Source organism: Haliaeetus albicilla, chromosome 7 (assembly GCF_947461875.1).
Source record: "Haliaeetus albicilla chromosome 7, bHalAlb1.1, whole genome shotgun sequence".
NCBI classification, from domain to species: Eukaryota; Metazoa; Chordata; class Aves; order Accipitriformes; family Accipitridae; genus Haliaeetus; species Haliaeetus albicilla.
The window spans coordinates 23,274,457-23,295,850 of record NC_091489.1 but is presented as its reverse complement, the minus strand read 5'-3'; the positions used below and the strand labels follow the sequence as shown (position 1 = coordinate 23,295,850).

Below are 21,394 nucleotides of genomic sequence, written 5' to 3'. Positions count from 1 at the left end.
AGAACACACTTGTGAGTTGATTTGAACAACAAACCTGGAAACCAGGATTCCTCTTCAGGTTTCTTTCGCCTCCATTGTGTACATGAAAGAATGAAGAGGGGAGAAGATGTGTTGCCAGAAAACTAGAGGGGTTAGTTAAGCCAGTCTAGTTTCTACCAGAGTTCTGGTGAAGTTCATGCATTGCAGGACAGCTCATTAATTTCAATGACACTTCCACTCCTTCTGGTAATCCTGGCCACTTCTGAGTCCTAACAGCACGAGTCAGGTAAGTGAATAAGTCATTCCACAAAGACAGATAATTCGGTCTCATGTCTACAGATCTGTACCTTGCGTCTACTTCTAGTCCTCTCAGCTCCTTCTCACCTGCCTCACCATTGGCACCAGCAGGGTCAGCACTTCATAATAGGCTGAGGAGTGCAGCCCTGGTTTCAGTAAAGCCTAACGCCTGATACAAAACGAAAGGGAGCTATTGCCAGGATGTTCCCAGGGGAAGCCTGCCCTTTGGTACCCTGATGCTTCACAGTTCAGCTGGCTACCAGAAACAGTTTTTCTTGCTAGTGCCTCAGAAAGGGCTCTGGCAGAGAAAGAAGTATTTCTCATGTAAATTCCAGTAGTTACTCACAAGAGAAACTGACTGGAAATTGCTAGGACTAGACCACTCTTCTTATTTATGGAAAAATGGGTACCATAGAGAACCTCTTCTAGGACCCGGTTCCGGACTCAAGGACAAATTAAAAGACTTGCCGTGACCAAGGTCAAGAAGTTTAATGTGAGTTTCCCAGGCATGCCCTTGTCTCAGTTCCCCTTGCCCTTTTTGTGCTGAGCATCCAGGGGTGGGGGGGGTAGGGGGTGGGGTGGGATGTGTGTGTGCGTGCACGCGTGTGCGTGTTCCCTACTGCTGGAAAATAGTAGCCCTAGACTTTTGATAGATTTACTGTTGCACAGGCAATTTGTACAAACATTCGAGATGGCATTTATTAGTAAAATAGATCTCACACACACCAAGCTGAGTCTTTATATGTAATACAAACATACATATGTCTATACATGTATGTATACACACACACAATGCCAAGACTTCTCCAGGAATGAAGATCAGTTAGTTCTGTGTGGAGATGCTAAGTCTTCTCTTCATTACCTTTGCCTCCCATTTTCAGGCACTTTCAAGATAATACAAGTGCTGGTAGACACAAAGTCTTTTAGACTCTCGTTGTCTAAGAAAACTCACAGACCTTGGGAAAAAAAGTTGCTTTATTGAAAACAATGTTGTGCTTAATGCTTTGTCATTTCAAATTGTTTCAACATTTTATGTTATCAGTTAAAGTATTACAAGACAGTGAACTTTCTTTAAAAAAATACAGAAAATCATGGTAGCAAAATAGTAGCTTTACCCAAGAATAATGCACTGCAGGCTCAAGTATAGAAACCAGACATTTGAAAACACACCTCTTCACATGCAGTGGTGCACTGTATACGGAACACAATTAAACAGGCGGACATCTGAGTGTTACCCATCATTGCAGCCAATCCACATGAGGACTTCCAAAAGAAAGGCAGTCAGTGTTTAGTGTTTCAAAACAGTAATGCAGCTACAACTAAACCACAACTGGTTGTTCACTAAGGGATCATGTATCCCAGCTCCAGAATAATGAAACACTGTTAAGTCCACTCATCTCAACACTAGGTTAAACCACAATAGTAAACAGAGAATTGAAAATATGTCTGGTTATGTTTCACTGCCCATCAGATGAGTTCTTTCTTCATTATTACCAGGAGGATTTTGCAGGCTGGAACTAGAACTGTTTGCACAAGGAAAAGACAGGAGGGAGGAAACAGGTTTAATATTCTTTAAGATACTTCTGTGCAATACCACCATTATAGCAAAAAAGCCACACATTGTGTGGAAAGAGCTAGGTGTATCACTGGATTTGGTTCCCCACTATTGCACAGAACCACTTACTACTGCTTTCACACCTATCGTTTCATGGAATCACAGAATGCTTCGGGTTCAAAGGGCCCTTTAAAGGTCATCTAGTCCAATCCCCTTGCAATGAGCAGGGACACCTTCAACTAGATCAGGTTGCTCAGATTCCAGTCCAACCTGACCTTAAATGTTTCCAGGGATGGGGCATCTACCACCTCTCTGGGCAACCTGTGCCAGTGCTTCACCACCCCCATCATAAAAAGTTTCTTTCTCATATCTAGTCTGAATCTACCCTCTTTCAGTTTAAAACCATCACTGCTTGCCTACTGCAACAGGCCCTACTAAAAAGTCTGTACCCTTCTTTCTTATAAGCCCCCTTTCAGTACTGAAAAGCCACAATAAGGTCTCCCTGGAGCCTTCTCTTCCCCAGGCTGAACAACCCCAACTCTCTCAGCCTTTCCTCATAGGAGAGGTGTTCCAGCCCTCTGATCATTTTTGTGTCCCCCCTCTGGACCCACTCCAACAGGTCCACGTCTTTCCTGTGCTGAAGGCCTCAGAGCTGGATGCGGTACTGCAGGTGGGGTCTCACCAGAGTGGAGTAGAGGGGCAGAATCACCTCCCTCGACCTGCTGATCATGCTTCTTTTGATGCAGCCCAGGATATGGTTGGCTTTCTGGGCTGCAAACGCACATTGCCAGCTCATGTCCAGCTTTTCATCCACCAGTACCTCTATGTCTTTCTCGGCAGGGCTGCTCTCAATCCCTTCATCCCCAGCCTGTACTGATGCCGGGGGTTGCCCTGACCCAGGTGCAGGACCTGGCACTTGGCCTTGCTGAACTTCATGAGGTTCACATGGGCCCACTTCTCAAGCTTGTCCAGGTCCCTCTGGATGGCACCCTGTCCCAAAGGCATGTCAACCGCACCACACAGCTTGGTGTCGTCTGCAAATTTGCTGAGGGTGCACTCAATCCTACTGTCTATGTCAATGGTGAAGATATTAACAGTACAGTACTGGTACAATAAACAGTACCGGTCCCAACACAGACCCCTGAGGGACACCACTCATCACTGATCTCCATCTGGACCTTGAGCTGTTGAGCACTACTCTCTGGATGTGACCATCCAGCCAATTCCAGCTCACAGACACGCTCCTGGAGGAACTGTCAGTAGGGTTTGCTCCTTATTGCCACAGTCCTGATGTGTGTATAGAACCGGCATTGTCTGTTTTAGGTCTCTATTTAGGTCAGCAGGGATTTAAGAAAGCATACAGACAAAGTATTTAAGCAATATTTTTACTGCTCATCTTGTCATTCGTTATCAGGTTGGTAGTGAGGAAAAAATGGAAGCACAGCTTTCAAAGGTTTGCTTTATATGGCTGTAAGTAAAATAAAGAATGAATATCTCGGCATACCTTCTCCTTGTTGCCTCAATGATATAGAATATTCCAGTTGCAAGACCCTTTGAAGAAACAGTCAGTTACAATTGTAATAATAATAACCTTATGCAATAACTCATAATCGCAATAGATATAAAAAGCAAAAAATATGTAATTACTTACACTTAACAGTGCCCATCCTCCTTGGATGGCTGAGGCCCATTCAAAACCCAGCTTTTCATTTAGAAGTCCTCCCAGAGTGGGACCTGCAAATGCCCTGCAACAAATCAAAATGAGGTATCGGCATCCCAAACAAAAAAGAGATCATATTCTCAGAGAACTTTTTTGTTGTGTTTTGTGGCCTCCCACCATTGATTCTCTCTCCTTTGTCAACAAAGAGATTGTCTTCCACAGACCTAACCTTCCTATAATCCACAATAAGTATTAATTCTTTGTTTGCCATGGGCCCAGTAAACCTGTCTAGTTACTTCCTCAGCTGGAAATAGGGTCCACAACAGAAAGCAGAACGCACTCTTTTCTGTATCTGGAATAGCTTAGAGGCCCCATTAAGGACCATATTCTAAGAAGGCACCTACACCAATCCTATCATAAAAGAAATTTAAACTCTCATCCCGCAAAATGTAAACCTGCCAAACTTCAAGACGAAAGACCGGTGGATATAGGCAGGTGGGGAAGCACATTGTGACAGACGTGGGCACTGCAAGGTTAAGCTGTATGTAACTGCCCTGCAGCGTCATGCCCATCTCAGAATGCCAGGAAAGGTTATGCAGCTGCTGTCATTTTATGAAACATCTTACATGATATGGTCTCTCGCTACAGAAAGGGACAAAACTGTGTAAAACCAGAAAGACTTCCTGGAAGCAAGTCACATAATAAACCCAAGTTTGATAACAGCATAGAACTGGGGTTTGGTATCTTTATACTATCTGTATCTGTACTGAACCCTATGCCAAATAAACAGGACAGCTAGAACTTCAGTTAGCTTGGAAAAAATCGTGCAAATTTGTACCACTGAAACCCACCTGCAGCCACAGAGGACTACAAGGACAGATAAAAAATTCCTGGAAGTGGCTTTCAATAGGGGGACTCTGTCACTTCCCACTGAGTGACAACTCTGAAGGGTCACTCAGCCAGTAGCGCCTTTCACTCATTTCTGCGATGACCACTGGGTAATAAACACAGACACACTCTGCTAAGCTACACAGGCACAGACCTTAAATAATGGCTGTGGTGGAAAGAGAAGATAAGATTCTACCCTAAGCTATTCCAGACAAAAGGAGGAAATGTAGAAAATGAAAGAGGAAGAACAGAATTAGTCAGGAGCAGATACCTTCTAGCTCACTCCATATGGGTGGACTTAACTTTGTAAAAAATTAGGGTCCACCTCTCTCTGTATTAAGCACTAAATATTTCAGTGACAACAAAAATGACAACACAGAAGTGCAAGCTAACATCCACTTAATCACTAGAGCTTTTTGATATGCAGGGCAATACATTTCAAGACGACAAGTTCAGAATCCATTCCCTTTTTGGGTAAAATGTCCACCAGGCACCTGTTTACCAAGAACCTTTTGAATCAAGGTCAACACAATGACTGCAATGCAAGACTTCTGGTTGTAACGCAGCAGGTTTTCATGTGGTAATAGCATAGAACAACCAAACACTCATAGCTTACAAAAAGGTGACTGTATACCTACCCAAGAGACCACATGGCATTGAAAAGCCCAGACACCAGTCCCAGCAGACTCAGACCTTCTTCAAATCCATTCTCACTGCAGAAAGACCAGTCAGAGTAGTACAATACATTACTGTGTCTCAGTCTATAGCCTTCTCCTATAGAGAGTTTCTCCCCTCCTTTTAATTTACACACAACATAAATACTTAACAAGCAGAAGCGTACAGTGGAATCATGTCTGTTTACCCAGTACTTTCTTCTTTGCTGCCTCTCGGGAGGACTGCAGTGCTACTCCTCATCTCTGATGTCTTCCAAATAGATTCCTAACATCACACCATCACTCACTCCCCATGTTTCATACCACAAGTGTAAAACAGTGACAGGTGGTTTTTAAGAAGGAAAGACTTTGTTCCAAGAGGAACATACTAGTAAGAGTAAATCAAGACCCTTCGTAGGTCATTACTCCCAAGCCTTGAGTACTTTGAGCAAGTATGACTCCTGTAGGTCCAGCTGTTAAAACCAATGCAGCCTGAAAATCCAGTGAAAACTGCTTGCTATTAATCATCCTCAGAAGCTGAAATAAATCCTATGTATATGAAACCAAACACAGGTCACCCCATGCTATGACACCCAAAGTCTGATAGACTTCAGTGTGTTCATAATACTCAGGTACACATTTACAAAATTACATTTGGAGTATAATCACCGGGGTGCTCATTCAGAAAAAAATAAGACAAAAGACTAGTAGAAGCATTTAAGTGTTACTTGCTGCCTTTGTCTCAAAAACAGGGAAAAAAGCCACACCAAAACCCCACTTCATATTCACACCTGAAAATTAGTTGCAGTTTCCTACTGTCAGGAACATGAAAGATGTGTGGGACAGAGTTACTTACTATGCACAGTCCAGTATCTCTGGAAACACTGGGATAGCACTCATGCCAAGGGAAAAGCCAATCAAAACCAGCACCAGCACAAACATCCACAGCTGACTGAAAAAGAGGCATTTAAAAGAAGTTAGCTGCTGAAGACTCTTTTCAAGTAAGGACCCCGTTTGTCTGAAGGCTGTTGTATCAGCTCTCCATGACTCACCAGAAAACTAGGTTTCTTGAAGCCAAAAAGAACTCTACTTTAATTGAACACTAAGACTTGAAAAGTACAGTTCTATGCTTAAAAAAAGACTTTGTAAAAGGATTTTAAAATCCTGTGCTCAATTTAAGTATTTCCTTATAAAATGCAGTTCATTTTAATAGAAGCACATAGAGAAGAGGTAGACGGATGCGCTTAACTCACCAGTACCTACGTCCAAGCTCCAGACTTGGTTTGTTGCACAAGTGAAGGATTTTGCAGCTAAAATATTGTAGCCTAATACATTATAACCAAATAGACTTAGCTAAAGAAAAGAATGTTGAAGATTTTACTGGTTTCTTTTTCTCACCAGCTCAGATGTATGAACTCACCAGTTACAAATGTATGATCTTCTTTAAAAATTAGAAGTCTAGGAGGAAGGATTTGACTAATTCTGCACATTAGCAAGCCTATCATCATCTTTAACAGAGTATGTAACCTAGGACAAATGGACTGTACAGCTGTTTTGTAAATGCAGCAGAGTGTTTTGCTGTGAATTAACTTGAGAGATATGCAATGCAGTGTTCAGGTGCAACTGACATTGTCTTTACTTAGCTAGCTGAAAACAAAGCTATAATCTGGCATTTTCCTCAGTAAGCTATATACAGAGACAAGACAAATCAATACTGCTGCACAGCCATGCAAATGAAATAGAGAAAATTGAAAAATAAGACAAAGAGAACTTTGTTTTGCTGCACTGGAAATGCCACAGAATTGGGAGGAAAGGAAAATAAAAAGCAACATTCTTCCCACCATACACATTAACATGAGCAAACACAGTTAACAGTAAAAAGCAAAGGAAAAGGATCTATTTTATGAAGCTGTAAAATCTCCATTTTCAGATGCTTCCACTGCTTCACATTCATAGTCTCATGTTAGAAGTTAAAAAAAACCTGTTTCATGGTCAGAAGTGCTAATTATAGACTTGTGGACATACATGACTATGGTCATGATGGCTATCACAAAAACATCACGTAAGGGGACAGGCATAAGAAGAGGCAGTTCTGTACCTTTCAATGTGTAGTACAGGAGCAGGTCCTAACATGAAAAAGCACAGTGCTGTCATTAAGCCTCCAGATACCAGCAGCCACTTCCTGAGGTACTATGAAAGAAAAGGAAGAGGTATGTAATTTAAAGATGTGAATTTGTAATGTAACTCTTTTGTCTTTTTTAATGCCCCTCTTCTAAACCTTCATCTCCTGAAAAGTACGGCTCCTGTAAAGACCATCATTACACACAAACTGGGAATTCACAATTTCTCTGCCAGTTCAGAACATCATCAAGAAACACTGAATTCATGTTTCCTCATGACCAATGCAATCACTGGCAGCAGCTGCTTAATACAGAGATTTCTTTAGGATACTGAGTAACAGTGTTTCTCTGTTAGCAAAGTATTTTAGGTCTTACTTTTCCTTAGTATAAGAAATATCATGCAGCATTGCATGTAATTCTCATGTACAAAGGCCATTATTACTTTGTGTCAGGAAAAAACACTGTCAGAAAACTGGCAATGTCCTTCATGCACAGCACTGACAGTGTAGGTTCCATTGATCAATTAGCAGTGGCTATAAACCAGGCAGTTTTAAGTGTATTACTGTCAAAGTCTCTTTCTATGACGCAGTTAAGAGCTAGAGAACCATAGCCAGTCAATGAGCTGATCTAATTTGGATATTACACTTTTCAAAAGATAAAGTCAATACAGCTACCCAGAATATCTTCACGCCTCTTCTCAAAAGCTGATAAAATTACATGTGGTCAAAAGCATGGATAACTGGGACATTTTCCCACTCTCCATTCCACATTGGCTAGAAATAGATTGTGCTTAGTCCACCAGAAAAGCTCAACACATTTCAATTACAGGTTACTTGTCCAACATCCTTTACTATTTTGGACGTTCTTGTACTACCTGGACCTTGCAAAAGAGACCTTCAGGATGGCAGTATTCAGTGCACATGCAGGGTCCTGAAAGACAAATCCCTTTACAGGACCAGGCCTACATCCATTGCTTCAATATGGAAAGTCCTTCAGCTTTAACTAAATGCAGAGAGTGCTTTACTAACCCTGCACAAACAGCAGGGTAGTACTTACTGGCAGTTTGTCACTTAGGAGTCCAAGGAGCGGAGAAGACAGGGAGTAAGAGAGTGCCAAACCGAGGAATACCAAGCCCACATAACCAGCTGGTAGTTTGAACTACAGAAAGGAAGACAAATAAAACAGAAAACAAAACATCAAACCATACATGCTACGTTCATTAAAGGACAATCCAAGAATTATATGTTAGGTCAAAATACTGAAATACATGATATTAAGTATTTTACTGATACCATACAGAGGTTTTTCAAGTATTTGAAGTCATCAGCAGAGCTCCAGTTTCCTTCCACTTCCATTTCTAAGGATGGTGTGAAAACACCTGACACAACTGTACTCGGAGAAAGCCTAAATAATCTCAGGAGGAAACACTATGCTCTGTCCCTGCACCAGCACACTGGATTCTAACATTAGTATCTGGCACATTTGAAACATACAGTTCAGACACTGAAATTTAGATGGATTTAGTCTTTACCTCTCTAATCTTTCCACTTAGAAAAGCATAAATACTGTAGTCATCCACTGCTAATCAGTGCATCTTAAAAGTAAGTAGTGCTATAAAACACAACTCTGGCTTTTCAACCAAAGGATGATTTTTATGAAAATGAGTAAGGGCTTTTTGCAAACACCCTGAGGTCTACACATTCCTAATGCAGAGACACGTTTCTATACTGAAACAAAACGTGTAATGAACCAAAAGCATCCTAGTCTCTCAAATGAGTGCTTTAACTACCAGTTAGAAGGTATTCCAAGATGTTTCATGTGGCATGGACTACATAAATATTCACTATTTCCTTGCCATATGCAAGCACATGATAATAACTCTAATTTAGTGGTTACAACACCTGCCAAGAAGGCTACAGCCCTTTCACATCAAGTATCTGTTAGCACAGAGCAGATGGAAAGCAGAAGAGCCACATCAGTTTGCAATATTCTACAGCGGAATAACTACAGCTCCCTTCTGGGTGGTGGAAGACGTACATTCACATCTCCAGTGATGTAAGATGTTAACACCAAGTCTCCTTCACCCTGGATGAGTGTTCGAAGTACTGGACTAGAGAAACAACAAGTAAGAGCACAACCACCTGTGAAATGCTATTCCCTAGAACAATGATTAATTAATAAACTGCTCAAAAAGCATTGCTTAATTTCACACAGGAACAGAATGTTAAACTGTTTACCTCAAACTCATTACATTAAACACCATGGGGAAAATAAATACATGAAGTAGGAAACAAATAAATAAATAAATATTAACATAAATAAAAACTAAATAAATAAAACAGCATTTGCCTTTTTAGTGAGCGAGTGAAGAAGTCAGCTAGCAGGCTACATCATTGCAATCAGTTTAATTTTGGCATTGCTGTAAGAGAAGGCAGAGCTGAGACATCATGTCCCTGAAAACAAATGTCCACATCAAGAGATACAGCACTGTCAGTGACTGTTGCAATTTTACAGAATTTGCTTTCAGAAAGGAGGAAAAAGTCCCTTGTTTACAAAACCAGCTGCTATGCCCTGTTCAGAGAAGGTATGCTGCTGTTGAAAGCCAATTAAGTGGAAAAAACACATTTTTAAAGGCCTGACATTTCCTCATTTTCAAAGTTACTGAGACCCAGCGGCAACAGATGGCATCCAATGGAAACTGTGATTTGTCAGTACTGTCGAAATCAAGTTATTTGGAAATCATATTATTAACAGTAAATTAAAGCAGTGTAGTTGGATAAGGCTTAATTCTGTTTAGGATATTTAAACCATATTTGTGACCAGTTATTTACTATTTAGCAAGTCAAGACCTCCCTGCATGTTAAAAGGACTTACCTTCTTTAGGATAAATAGAGACATTGTGGGATCCAAAAAGCCCAAGCATGCACTTAGAGAAAATATAGTAAGACAGAGTAGTAAGACTTTCGGCAGAAGAATGAGCTTCCAAAAGGAGTCCTTGCTAGGGATTGAATCTGTTTCAAGAGAAAAGGGGGGAAATTGCATTATTTTCAGCAGCATGAGCTCATGACTGATCTTCTTGCTTTAGAAAATAAATCAGTATTTCCCTTTTTCTAGTCCTAATACTCTTGTTATCTAACAAATCAAAGTCAATAGTAGACTATTGTGCACTACACTATTTTTATATTAAAAACCCAAATTTGATAGGTGAATAAAAGAAATACACAATTTAGATTCCAATACTGCAAATCCCCAACTTGAAAAGAACAGAAGCATGTACTATTCCCAATTATGTGAAAATATGGCTACTTCTCTGTTAGTCCTTATACAATGAAAATCTCATGGATACGTCCCAACTTAAAACAACACACACACATGCATGAACTATTCATATCCAATCAGAGAAACATGCTTTGAAAGTAAAATAAGAAGATTGCTATTTATCAGTTGAGATCTGTCTAAATTTTTAAGCAACTAGTCATTCGGGTCTCCTACATGTTCAATTTGTACTCCAGAGAGGGAGCTTCTTTCAGATATCATGGTTAGATGTCATTTCTAAGGCAGGCTCCCTTCCTGATGCTGTTGGTGCTTTAATAGTTGAATGTGATCTCAAAGTTCATTGAACTAAAAGTTCATTCATTAGCATCCACCAGCTCAGAGCTAACATTTATTTAATGTAATTTCAAATTGGCTAGTAATATCATGACTCCATACAAATTTCAGTGCTCAGGGAGGTGGGGGGGAAGCCAGCAGTAGCATGGTTAAGCACTGTAAGTTTCTTCTAAAAGCCAATATATATATAAGTTATTCTCCAAGGTTTTCATATTTAAGAAGAAAAAATATTTTTTAAAATGTATTTTAAAGTTACTAGTTTTTATTCTAGGAAAGACTAACAGCACTGTAACCTTGCAATTACAATCTTGTGTGAAGAATTATCTTTAAGTTAACTTTCTGTCCAAGCAGGACCATCTAAAATTTAATCAAACTTATAAGACCTCCAGCACTTCAGTTAAACCCCTCACTTATTAACTTTAACATTCTTTCATGTTAATCAGATCCTGCATCATTCAGTACAAATAAACTTTTTTTTTTCTCCCTGTAATTCTGTTTTTCTTCCCCTCTGTTACCCCTCAAACACATCAAGTTCTCTTGTTTTAGGCAAAGCCTATCTCCAGCTTTTCTTCAACTAGCTGCAATGACAAGCTGATACAATGAAGACACAACTGATCCTTTACAAGCCCTGAAGCTAAAGAGAGAGAAGAAAACAAAAATTTATCTCAGTTTACTGCCACAGAGTTCTTAGTGTTTGCAGAGATGGGCATGAAGTGTTGGATTCATTCCAGGCCATCCGCACACATTAATTTTAGTTCACATTAAAACACGGGCCTGATCAAGAATTCAGCTAGAGCTTTGCCCTCTGAGTTGTATCAGACCTCAGAAACTGGTATTTTTCTAAAACACAGTTATATACATGAGAAATTAAGGTAAGTGAAAGAGACAGGAAGAAGGGTGCTTACCATATTTTGGTAATATGCACATATTCACAGGCACCAAGACCAACACTACACATCCCAGTGTAATGAAAGGGACCTCATAACCAAATGATTGATACAAAAAGCCACCTAAAGGCGGGCCCAGCACCAGTCCGAGTCCTGTAAAAATTTCAAGGCTGCCCTAAAGGATGAAAAAGAAAGCAAGCAAAAAAAAGAATGTGAGAAACTCTAGTGTTTTGTAAAAGCAATCCATTTTTCTGAGGAGCAGCACAACATCGGCTAGTGAAAAGAAAAAGGCACTGCATCACTAAGGGGGGTAATGGCTAGTAGAGACCTTCACAAAGTGGGATAGCAAAAGGAATTTCGCAGTTGTCTGCATGACAGCTATCACTTCCTTTGCTTCACTGTGGGGGAACCACCTGTACTGCAGCATTAGCTACTCTGCCGTCACCTAACGCATCCCAGTCCTGAGGCAAGACAGATGCTCTGCTGATGGAAAGCATCTGTAGGACAACTTGGGCTGAAGTGATCATCTCTCCCACCTGCCGTTATGCTCCAGCCTGAGGGGGAGGACCCAAATAAGCCTACTTGGATGGGTCGTTATCTCATAGGATGAGGTACATGTGCCAAGTTAAAGCTTTCTCTCCATAACCAACTGTTTGGATTCACCGACTAGGGGGTAGGAAATAACAGTGACATTGCAATGGGCATAATTCAGATTATTTTGGCTGTTATTTAATAATTTGGCATCTTTTGTAAGATACTAATTTTCAAAAGGACAATAATACAATTACACTTTTATCTTGTGTTACAACACCATAATCACCACTGTCAACATCTGCCTCAACACTTGACTAATCAGTGCTTAGACCACCCCCTTTTAACAAGTAACAGCTGGTGGTAATAATTGCTTAGAGTTAAAGTTTCACTAACTTCTAGGACCCAGAAAGATAATATAGAGATTCTTCCTCATCTTTAATTTTACTGATACAAGTCAAGAGTGGTCAAGTGGCCCGAGAGTGGGCACAGTCAGCAACAGCTAAGTTCTTTACTCTAGGTCAGCCTAGGGTCCCAGCCTTTTCCTTTCCTACGAAAGGAAATAACTAATAACAGCACATGACTAGCAAGTCCTCAAAATGAGTTCTAGATAGATTTGAGACATTTTGGTAAACTTCAACACGTGGAATGCCCATGAGTTAACGTAACTGCATCCAAATAATGCTTTTACTTGTGTTGCTCACCAACCATAAAAAACATTTATGATTGGTGAGACTTCAGTTCAAATCAGGCTGTACATCATTTAGCCCTTTTAAGTTAATGAATTATTGGGCGGGGGTGGGTGGAGCTGAGGCATTGCATTATCACAGATCAGGGGAGGATATGGTAAACCTGATGTTGTAAGAAAAGTGATATTGCTTATGTTCTGGAGTTCATAACTCCTCTGACAGAAGGATCATGTTGACAGATGCTGAACTTCCCATTTCAACAAGGCTGACGTGCCTACATTTAATAACTTCCCCATACATTCTCTAGGGTACCCAACAGGTAAAAGGTGGGCTGAAAACTGCTAACAAAAGCGTTAAGGAGAGGAAAAGTACTTTTCAGTATCTAGCACTATCAAGAAGGCAATGGAAAGCAAGGCTAAAAATCTCTCATCTGTTCCTTCAGGCTTTATGATTTTACCATAGGATGCACCTTGCTTCAGCTAATCAGCTCTTCCTCCTGCCTCTGCCACCACCATGAGCAGAGCTCACAGTAACAAGAACTCTCCATCATGTCCATTTAAGGACAGTGAGTCTACATGAATGAATCTGAAAAGCTTTTATTCTCATGCAGAACAAGATATTAGAATATATAATATGGCAAACAGACCAATATTTAAAAGTGATCTGTCTTCTGATAGCACCCTTCCTAGATTTTAAACAAAGGTAGCTACCAAGCCACAGCTGTGTAGCATTTCTGATTGTGGCCTTGAGGTGACCTTCATCACCACGTACCATTTTCAGCTATGCATCATGTTTATTGTGCTGCCACCACAGAATTTAATTTCTTTTTAAGTCAAGGTTATTTTACTTACCTATTTGAACTACACTTTAAAGTTTGCAAACAGGAAACCTTAACCTTATTGACTGAATAAATCCAAAACATGATTATAATATATAACCTGCTTTCCAAAGAAACTGCCAGCTCCTCACTGCTGATACAATTTAGTAGTTTTCTGCTAGTTAGGAGGTCATATTTTTATAGACATTTATTTATAGAGTAACTATACAGCTTAACAACAATATTAATAAAAGCATCAGCTTTTCCAATTTTATTAAATGTTCTGAAGGATGTTCTTAACATGTGTGCACTCATTAAAATTTAACCCAGTTATTTGTCAGTCTATATTTGACTTGAAACCAGAATTTATTGAAAAAGAGAAAGAAAAAGCAGCATTTTATTAAACACAAAGCTTTTTTTTTTCCTAACACCACAAAACCTGACTAAATAAGCATAATATCTCAGGTTGAAATGAATCATTGATGACCAGAAATAGTGCCCTCCAGATTTCAAGAAGTTCTATCTCTCCTCTTCTAATCTGTTGATTAAAGTGATGTATGAGGAAAACGAAATCAAAATTGTTTCCAGTTTTGCATCTTTCACCCATATAAATTAACACTATTTGAACAAATTGATCAAATTCTTGAATCAATCCACATGGATTCTTACCATCCATGTAGAAGTAGTCACTAAAAGCTGTATTAGTATTTTAATAGTCTGATTTCAACTGAAGAGATAACTACTGCCATCAATGCTCAGCTGTCTTCAAAACATAAGCAACTAATACATACTGCTTAATTTATATCTAACTGAAGTTATGCTAAGGTCTAAACTTGTTCTAGGATTGTGATTCTAGACTACAAACAAACATTGCATGACGATTTCAAATATTCCTGCACATGAGACAGCAAATTTTCTCCTCCTGGTTTTAGGCTGCCTACCAGCAATTCATCATATTGTGGGTACTCAGCTGCAACACTAGTTTTTGCACTTACCAGGACAGTAGCTATATTATTGGGAAATGCCTTTGCAAGGATTGAAAACGATGCTGTCATTGCTGCTGCAAAACCTATTGCATCCATTGCTCTTACTAAAAAGCACAAACTGATGAACATTGGTCCACTTGGCACCTTGTCCAGCATTCTAATAAAAAACAAAACAAAACAAAACACCAAAATAGTAAATGGAGATCTCTCAGGATGCAACAAGTCATCTACTAAAGGCTCTGCAGCGTCATTTCTTACTCATTAAAGGACACAGTTACAAGACACTCAATGCTTTCTATTGCCACATCTTTTTGAATTCCATCAGTGAAGTATTCAAACTCTACCAACTATTTCTGGCAGCTTTCTCCTTTTCCCCTTTCTCTGGTGGTGAAAAGAGCACAAAAAACCTAACCTGTGAAAAACTCCAGAAGTGTTCATTCTGCTTTACAAGGGATAGATAAAAAGTAAAGATGCAAAAAGTTAGGTGACCTAACCAACACCTGAAAGATGTCCAAGAGTTTCCAGTTTCCTTTTGTGTCCCATCTTTTCATATGGATGAAAACGATTAGAAGACAAATGCAACAAAACCAACCAACAAAAATTACTCACCCAAAAAGAATGGTCACACATCCCGAAACAAACATCCCTGCCACAAACATGAATTTTGCTCCAATATGTGTAAGCTGTAAATTAAATACCATTTTTACATGTTACTATTTCAAGTCTAGATCAAAAATCTTTCAAAGTAAGTTACTGTTAAGAAATCAAAACATACGGGCACTTTATAGCGCATGTCAGTAAAAGATCTGGAGACACTGCTCCTGCTGGTGTGCCTTCACGCAATACTGAACCTAAAAATATTCTAAACAGTTAAGTGACTTAACCCAGTTTTCAGAATGGTAAGACAATGATGCAGTTAACTATTTCACAGCACTACGCTGCAGCTTCTGCAGAGCAGCAGTTTACAGCAGCATTCCTCATTATAAACAAACAGAAAGTAATACATTCCCCCCTCCAGCACTGTCAGTGATGCCAAGTCAGCAATACCTGTCACGGTTATGGCTCAGCAGAGTCAATGGAAGCTGATTTTTAAAGCAAATTTGTCACAGCCTTTAATAGCACAAAGCTTTGGTGTAGGAAGCACGGTAGCTTCAGGCTTCCCGTTCATTACCAGCGAAAGGACCCCACCTTACTTCATTTCAGACGCCATCATCAGGGTGAAGGATGACAAGAGGCATGCCGTAAAGCTAACTCAATCCCGTAACAAAGTACACCTGAGCTTCTAATCCCATGCTGTAACCTCCCCTAAGGACAGCAGCTATTTTAGACTCTTTTCTTGTTCGGGCCTGGACAAAGTCCCTGAATTTCAGACATTATTACTAAAGCCCATATTTTGCCAAGTTTCACTGAATCCCTCAGTATTTCTGATTGCTGGACTATCCACCTCTGTTGGTGCTCACTTCACCTGTCTGCAGTGAGGATGGAACACTCACTCACTCTCTCCCCTGCAAAGTCCTCGGTGAGGGTTGTGCCATAGTTGAATGCCATCACAGGCACCCAGATTGCACTTACCAGTGGCAATTGTGTGACACCTTGATGAGTCACCTCACCACCAGAGAAAATCATTCCCCATGAGGTCAGCAAAGAGACTGCCCAGCCAAAGAAAGAGAATACTGTGAAACTGGAGCAGCCCCAGCTTAGGGTATGATAAAGAGCAGCCCTAGCCAAAAATGCATAGCCAGTGGTGCTCCAGCATATAAACAAACTGTTACATAATTTATTTGTAATTTCTCCAGCATGAGAAAATCCTGAATCTGTGGGAAAAGAGAAGTTTCAAGAACTGGAGACACTTATATTACTGTATAATGAAGTGGAAGGGGAAACAGTTAAGCAACAGAGAGTCATAATAAGAGGAAATGTCAGAAAAAGACAACATACCAGAAAAGAAGAAGGGGTGCAGCTAATTAAAGAAAAACAAAACAAAACAAACCACCTTAAGAACAGCACCAACGGCAAACAGAATATATAAGTAAGTGCAACAAACAAAATGGGGAGTAGGGGGAAAGGAGGTAACAGAAAGGAGAACTGATCAGCAGATTACTCTGAAGCAAACAGAACAGTTAACCAGAGAAACAAAACAGCTACATGTCCGCCACCCCATGCTACCCTCAAGAACTGGAGAAGAGTAATTTTTAAATTGTACTGACAAGACTTAGATCAGATTCAGACTGACTGGCCAGGCTCCAGTTACTGCAGACACGAGCCTGCAGGAGTGCTACTGAAGAGATAACTCTTTTCTCAGCTTTAGAGAACTGTCTTCATGTACGAACCCATGTCATCACAGAAATAAGTTCCAGCTTCAATTATACTTACATAATTTCCCAAGATCAAAGAAGTCCAGAAATTGACCAAAGCAAAACATCCAAAAATCAGGCCAACAACGGTGTTACTGGCACCTTTTTTTTCTGCCTGCAAAAAAAAAATCACAATTGTGTAAAGATGGAGGCAAATTCTTGAGGTGAATAACATTCACGCTTAGTTTTAATTCTCTATTAGTGCAGTTACAAAGCAACTTCCTTTCTCAAAGGCAGTAGGGGCTCATAAGGTAACAACACAGCAGTTTAAAGACATGTTGCACTTCTATTTAAGCTATATGTAATCAAGGGAAAAGCAACGTTCATTCCTCAATGAATGAAAACGCTGCGCTGCTTGCCAAACAGGTGACCAGACTTGATACAGGTGGCTTCAACTGGTGTGCAATGGAGCTAACTACAAAGTTTTGATCCCTCACGTGGCAAGAGGGCAGTGAACAGAGATAACTGTTATCTTCATTGTATCATGCCTCCCCATAACAAGCACCAGGTAAATTTTTGACTTATCCAGCTGGCAAAATACACTTAATTGGGTACAAGCAGTACATTGGAATATTTAGAGCAAAAATAACCTTAACGTTTCCTCGATAATACTTGGGAACAACTTGGCCATGAAAGAAATGGACTTCTGCTGCAAAGGCACCATGACCATTTTTGTTTTCATCCTATATTTAAACATTGCATTGACTCAACACAAGCAGAGATTTTTTTTTTTTTTTTCACCCCTCCAGGTCCTAAATCAGGAAATTTAACGCAGTGAATGACAGCCCAGCATGAGTTAACAGCAAGACAGATATAAATAAAAAGTCATTGAGCGGCTAAGGCACTGAAATGCAAGTCAGGACACAGGCAGAGTTTTATCTCAGCTCTACTACCAACTGCTGTGCAACACTGGGTAAAAACCTATTTCACTTCTCCAAGCATCCATTTCAACTTTTATCTCATTTCATTAGTTTGCCGTTTCCTCTGCAACCACAGGGAAGATTAAATTAGTCCATGGACAGGATCCAGGTCACTGTTACATACACTCTAAACTACTTTAGCCAGTATCAGGCTATCACTACAAATTCCCACAACTGAAAAGTCTAACTCGGAGCTTACACACAGCCATAAAGGTCCCCCAGTGTTCAAGATCCTTTTAAAAGTTTCAACGTGCAAAACATAATCTAAAGAGTAGCTGGCTAAACTGTTCGCTTACCTCCGAAGGGAAAAAGGGTCCCAGGATTGAATAGCATATCATGGAACTGAAGTTTATAGAAGCTGTTGCAGCCATCGTAAAGAGCTGCTCTCTAGTAAGCCTTCTGGATTCCTCACCAAGCGCTTCTGGCACGCCATCCTCTTAAAATACAAAAGAAAAAACCGTACTATAACCCGGCAGGCGCAAACACAATCTGCAGATCAGGCTTGAAAATCAAAACCCGCACTGCACGTCTGCCCTCCCGGCTCCGGGGAATTAAACCGAGGCGCACCCCTTTTTCCCCTCACGCCGGAGGGCAGCCTCGGCCGCAGAGGCAGCGCGGTCCCCGGCGGTGCCAGCCTGCGGCCGCCCCCCGGCCCACCCCGCAAGGGCGCGGGCTTCCGCAGAGGCCGCCCCGCCGCGCTCCCGGCCCGGCTCCGCGCCCACCGGTGCGCCTGAGCGCACGCCCCGCGGGGACGGCCCCGGTACGCGGCACCGCGGGACTCGACCCCGCGGAGAAGCCGGCCCCATCCCCTGCGCGCCCGCTCCCTTTCCCAGCGCAGCGGAGCGGCCCTTCAGCCGCAGCTGTCCCCCGGGCACCGGCGGGGAAACGCCGGGCGCCCCTCGCCTCGCACCTGCGGCCTGCTCGCTCCCCGCGCCGTCCGCCGCCCGGCTGCCCATGAGGGAAGGAGCGCCACGGCCGGAACGGCCGGCGCGGTGGGGCACGGCACGGCGCGGCGCCGCTGCGGCTGGCAACGCACCGGGGCCAACGCCAGCCCCGGCCGCCGCCACTGAGCATGCTCGGCCTCCGGGGGCGGCCTGCCGCGGCCCGCCGGCGGCGGCCGGCCGCCTGGGGCTCCCGGCGGCAGGCGGCGGGAGGGCTGCCGCGGGGCTGCCCGGGGGGGCGGCCGGGGGTTGCTGCGCCCAGCGGGGACTGACTGGCAGCCCGGGCGGGGAGAGCGCCGAGAGCGACGGCAGGCGCCGGGCTTCGGGCGGTCCGGTAACAACCTGCGGGCTTCCAGGGTAGGCTGCACGTCTGGCCGAGGGGAGCTGCTTACTTACGGGACCTGGTGAAACACGAAGCGCAGCCCGTGCTCTTGGGAGCGCGGCTTCGACAGGTTACAGGTGAAGGAAGCCGAGGAGGCAGCGGACAAAGCTGTCAGGGGGACGAGTGCGTACTTGCTTGAATACAACTATAACTCGCCTGGACGCCAGAAAGATGTTTCTGACAGGTAGAGCAAAAGACATTATAGAAAAGCCTCACAACGGAAGTCTAAATCCCACCTGTATTAAAACAGGAGCTCAAAGAGCTTGTGAATATTATGTTATGGCGACTGCTTGGGCCTGGGGGAGCTGGGGTCGGCGGCCCGAGAGGTACATCCCACCTGGTGCAGCGAAAAGAAGTTTAGACTGCTGGTAAAGGAGGGGTCGGCTCCTGGGACTCTGCCTTGCTACAGCTGACCTTCCCAGCTGCTCTCCTGAAAAAGTAGCCCCTTTGGCCCAGCTTCACTCTCTTAAGATTCCTCAGGGGTGGCTGGCAGTTACTGTAGGACTGCCCGTTTGCCTTGTAAGCACAAGCGTTCATCTGATTTAAAAGAAGCAGCTAGGTCTCTCTCTTCCGTACCAAAGGGAGATTCAGGATGGCTTCTTAGGACTGGTAGACCAAACAAGATCAATGATCACCTACACAGCCTCTAGCAAGTTACAGGGTTCCTAAAACAGTAACAGAAGAGCTGAATGACAAAAGTTGTCACAAGAATTAATAGCTATAAACTGGCCAGGAGTAAATTCAGGCTGCAGACGAGGAAGAGGTGATAAAATTAATCCATTTGGCACCAGTTTCTATCACGAGGGGAGGAAAGTGAGGACAGAGATGAGGCATGAGCTGGGGACCTCTTCCAAATGTAATAAAAGACAGACCACCTATTGCTTGAAGAGAAAAAACAGTAATCACTTCTTAAAAGCACTACTTTAACTAGGCCATCAGTATTCCATCTAGTCACCAGTTATAATATTAAGATGCATAATAAGGACATTTCAGAGCAAAGGTTGCCATGTACCTAACTTTAGAATCTCACACTCCATGTGACAGGAAAAAGCAGAATTACTTTCTTATCACAAGATTAGGAAACTTAAAAACTATTTAGCAGCCACAAAGAACAACAGCCCCATATTCCTTCGCTGAAGCCTGTTTTGACAATATATTTTGTGTGGCATATATTATGGCTGTGAAGTTGAAAAATCCCTAAGAACTACCTTGGTCTTTTCCTGTCTGCTTCCAGAAAAAAGACATAAACATAAATCCTTCTCATAGATACTGCCCCTTGAACAGCCTTACTCCCACCAAAAAAGAGGAAGAACACTTGGAAGTCATTCTGAGTTCACAAACCGATAATAAGAAAAAGGCAATACATGCAAAGCATGACACACAAATAGAGCAAATAAGAGAAACTTGTAGAGAGAGATTAAAATTGCGGTGAGAGAATAAAGCTTTCATTTTTGTGGCTAGAGATAGACAGTCAATTATGTTCAGGAGGTGAAATGGTTTTCACTCCAACTACTTGCCCTTTTCAGTCTAGACTCTCACTCAACAGATTCCTACTTTCAAAACCCAGTCCTCCTCTCATTTATAATTACATGCAAGTAATGAGTAATCCAATAAAACATATGGAGTCAGATTTCCACAAAGTCAGTGCGTGCAGTAGAAGGCTGAAGTGTGGAAGTAGAAGTGATGCACTGTGATCAGCATGAGCTATGGCTCCAATAATTAAACGGGGCTATGAACTCATACGTGCATACAGTTTACTTATGCGCTGCTCATTATTGTCAGAAGAAACTGGTTGATGGAACATGTTTGTTAATTCTTCATATATTCTTCGTAAGCTATCAATATTTGTTAACCTTTGAACTGGGACTCATTACCAGCCTGTCACGATAGTTTTTCAAGTCTAACAAAACTCATGTTTTTAAAAGCATACAAGCCTTTCTTGCTTATGTCATGTCTGCGGCAACTTTAAAATAAAAAGTACCTTTCCTTTCAGATCCCAAATCATATGTAGAATTCGAGCCTTGGAGCACTAGCCCTCTATAAATACTACAAATAGAGTCTACGTCCATTGCTTATGTCCACAAGATAAAAACACATTAAGAACAATTGCTTTAAGGGCAGCTTCC

General features: G+C 41.8%; 1 protein-coding gene across 2 annotated transcripts; it reads right to left on the bottom strand.

Moving 5' to 3' along the window:
- Positions 1-1,233: 1,233 nt before the first annotated feature.
- On the bottom strand, positions 1,234-19,004 carry SLC18B1 (solute carrier family 18 member B1). 2 transcript variants are annotated; one of them, XM_069787298.1, is made up of 14 exons: positions 18,856-19,004; positions 18,242-18,381; positions 17,045-17,140; positions 15,281-15,354; positions 14,681-14,828; positions 11,667-11,823; positions 10,027-10,163; positions 8,209-8,310; positions 7,131-7,222; positions 5,889-5,984; positions 5,018-5,092; positions 3,483-3,576; positions 3,336-3,382; positions 1,234-1,799 (listed from the first exon to the last, which is right to left on the bottom strand). In XM_069787298.1, the coding sequence occupies exons 1-14, from the start codon at positions 18,899-18,901 to the stop codon at positions 1,727-1,729; spliced, it is 1,377 nt and encodes a 458-aa protein (XP_069643399.1). In that variant the 5' UTR covers positions 18,902-19,004; the 3' UTR covers positions 1,234-1,726. The 2 variants fall into 2 exon arrangements, with proteins under 2 accessions (XP_069643399.1, XP_069643400.1); XM_069787299.1 differs by lacking the exons at positions 17,045-17,140; positions 18,242-18,381; positions 18,856-19,004 and adding an exon at positions 16,244-16,982.
- Positions 19,005-21,394: the final 2,390 nt, after the last annotated feature.

Excerpts from the sequence above, each read along its gene's own strand:
- SLC18B1 (XM_069787298.1), bottom strand. The coding sequence starts at position 18,901 with ATGGGCAGCCGGGCGGCGGACGGCGCGGGGAGCGAGCAGGCCGCAG. Across the intron at positions 18,382-18,855 it reads GGGGAGCGAGCAGGCCGCAG|AGGATGGCGTGCCAGAAGCG; the intron begins GTGCGAGGCGAG and ends TTGTATTTTAAG. Across the intron at positions 8,311-10,026 it reads CTCTATTTATCCTAAAGAAG|TTCAAACTACCAGCTGGTTA; the intron begins GTAAGTCCTTTT and ends TCCTTTCTGTAG.